Source organism: Hypomesus nipponensis, chromosome 25, assembly GCF_054491055.1.
Source record: "Hypomesus nipponensis isolate SF chromosome 25, ASM5449105v1, whole genome shotgun sequence".
Taxonomy (NCBI): domain Eukaryota; kingdom Metazoa; phylum Chordata; class Actinopteri; order Osmeriformes; family Osmeridae; genus Hypomesus; species Hypomesus nipponensis.
Window position 1 is genome coordinate 1605001 of NC_140385.1, and position 2500 is coordinate 1607500.

Sequence of the window (2500 nt, forward strand, 5' to 3'; positions counted from 1 at the left end):
ACACGTAAAGAAGAATCAGAAGCAGAATATATATATGTGTATGTATGGGTATCTATGTGTGTGTGTGTGTATCTGTGTGTTTGTGTGTATCTGTGTGTGTATCCATGTGTGTGTGTGTTCAGTACCCCCAGAGCAGCAGTGGGGGGGTAGACTCGAAGCTCCCCGCCCAGCTGAGAGTGAAAGTCTGGTTGGGATTGGCTGCCGACGTCAAACACTTCAACCAATACGCTGAGGGCAAACTGTCTGTGTTCGCTGAGACGGTGAGAGGAGGGGAGAGGGGGAGGAGGAAGAGAGGGGGAGAGGAGAGGGGGGAGGAGGAAGAGAGGGGGAGAGGAGAGGGGGAGGAGGAGGAGAGGGGGAGGGGAGGGGGGAGGAGGAGGAGAGGGGGAGGGGAGAGGGGGGAGGAGGAGGAGAGGGGGAGGGGAGGGGGGAGGAGGAGGAGAGGGGGAGAGGGGGGAGGAGGAGGAGAGGGGGAGAGGGGGAGGGGAGAGGGGGAGGAGGAGGAGAAGGGGGAGGGGAGAGGGGGGAGGAGGAGGAGAAGGGGTAGGAGGAGGAGATGCGAGAAGGGGAAGGGGGAGAGCAGAATGGGGCGTGGGGGATAGACTGTGAGGGGAGAATGTGGGAGAGAAAGGGAGGTGGAGGGGGAAAGTGTGTAGAGGAAACAGCAGAAGGAATAACTTGTGTGTTCCTCCCCCAGTATGAGAACCAGACCCGCCTGGCCCTGCTGGGGTCCTGGGGCACGGTGGGCCTCACCTCTCCCAGGTTCAGTGACGTGACAGGCAGGGTGAGGCTACCCAAGGACAGCTTCAGACCCTGCGCTGGCTGGACCTGGGCTGGAGACTGGTTCATCAGCCCCGAGAGGACGTGAGTGTGTGTGAGGGGGGGGGAGGTGTGTGTCTGTGTGTGTGTAACCTCTGGTCTGCTCCTCAGGTTGCTGTATGACGTGGACGCGGGTCACATGACCTTCACTGAGGAAGTGTTTGAGACCCAGATGCGGTTGCCAGGGGGACAGTGGATAGGGATGCCAGAGGGATACACTGATGTGGTCAGAACACACACACACACCACACACACACACACACACACACACACACACATAAACCTTTCTTGTTAACCTGAAAATATACGTGCTGAGACATAGCTTTCTGTCTTTCTATCTGTGTGTGTGTGTGTGTGTGTAGAATGGGGAGAAGGTGGTTCCTAAGGGGGATGTGGAGTGTGCTGCTGGCTGGGTGTGGGAGGAGGAGGAGTGGAGCGAAGACCTCAACAGAGCTGTGGATGACCAGGGTACACACACACACACACACACACACACTAACACGCACACGGCTCCCTCTCTCTTCAGTGTTCCTCTGCTGCCCCCTGCAGGATGGGAGTATGGGATCGTCGTTCCCCCAGACCTGCGCGTCAGGTCCTGGGCTCCGGCTGAGAAGATGTACCACACCAACCGCCGTCGCCGCTGGATACGCCTCCGGAGGAGGGACCAGCAGAGGACAGAGGCCCTGAAGAAGGTGTGTGTGTATATACCTGTGTATATATATATATATATATATATATATATGTGTGTGTGTGTGTGTATATACCTGTGTGTATATATATATGTGTGTGTGTGTGTGTGTATATACCTGTGTGTATATATATATGTGTGTGTGTGTGTGTGTATATACCTGTGTGTATATATATGTGTGTGTGTGTGTGTGTATATACCTGTGTGTATATATGTGTGTTGGTGTCTAGTTGAGTGTTGTTACACACATTGACCACCAGATGGGGCTCTGGTCACTGTTGTCTCAAAGTTATGCTCATGTACATGTGTGTGTGTGTGTATATACGTGTGTGTGTGTGTGCAGCAGCGTCCAGAAGAGGCCGAGAGGGAGGGCTGGGAGTACTCCTCCCTGTTTGGACGCAGGTTCCACCTGACGCCCCGCAGGACCGATTCCTTCAGACGGCGGCGCTGGAGGTACCGCATGGAACCCCTCGAGAACACTGGGCCTGCTGCTATCTTCCAGCTGGAGGGTTCCCTGGTGAGAGGGAGGGGAGGGGGGAGGAAGGGGAGGGGGGGAGGGGGGAGGGGGGGGGTTAGGGATGGAGGAGGGGGATGAAGGGATAGAAAGAGATCCAAGGTGTCTTACCCCCACCTCCTCTGTCCTCCAGGGGAGTGTGACGGAGGAGAAGAACGATGACAAGTCTGTCACCACCACCTTTGGAGTCAGCAGACCCACCATCTCCTGCTACTTCCACAGTGAGGACACGCCTACCTCCTACCTCCTGATCCCTCCTACCTCCTGATCCCTCCTACCTCCTGATCCCTCCTACCTCCTGATCCCTCCTACCTCCTACCTCCTGCTCCCTCCTACCTCCTGATCCCTCCTACCTCCTACCTCCTGATCCCTAATACCTCCTGATCCCTCCTACCTCCTGATCCCTCCTACCTCCTGATCCCTCCTACCTCCTGATCCCTCCTACCTCATACCTCCTAATCCCTCAGACCTCCTGATCT

The 2500-nt window shown here is 56.1% G+C and overlaps 1 protein-coding gene across 3 annotated transcripts in view; it reads left to right on the forward strand.

The window, feature by feature from the left end:
• The window catches only part of dysf (dysferlin, limb girdle muscular dystrophy 2B (autosomal recessive)), a 41944-nt gene that overhangs the window by 16816 nt on the left and 22628 nt on the right, over window positions 1-2500 (forward strand). For all 3 annotated transcript variants that reach the window (XM_084691580.1, XM_084691582.1, XM_084691581.1), the window contains exons 25-31: window positions 123-260; window positions 698-864; window positions 931-1045; window positions 1182-1287; window positions 1369-1511; window positions 1851-2024; window positions 2155-2242. In XM_084691580.1, coding sequence (XP_084547706.1) covers window positions 123-260; window positions 698-864; window positions 931-1045; window positions 1182-1287; window positions 1369-1511; window positions 1851-2024; window positions 2155-2242 — 931 coding nt within the window. The remainder of the gene's footprint in view (window positions 1-122; window positions 261-697; window positions 865-930; window positions 1046-1181; window positions 1288-1368; window positions 1512-1850; window positions 2025-2154; window positions 2243-2500) is intronic.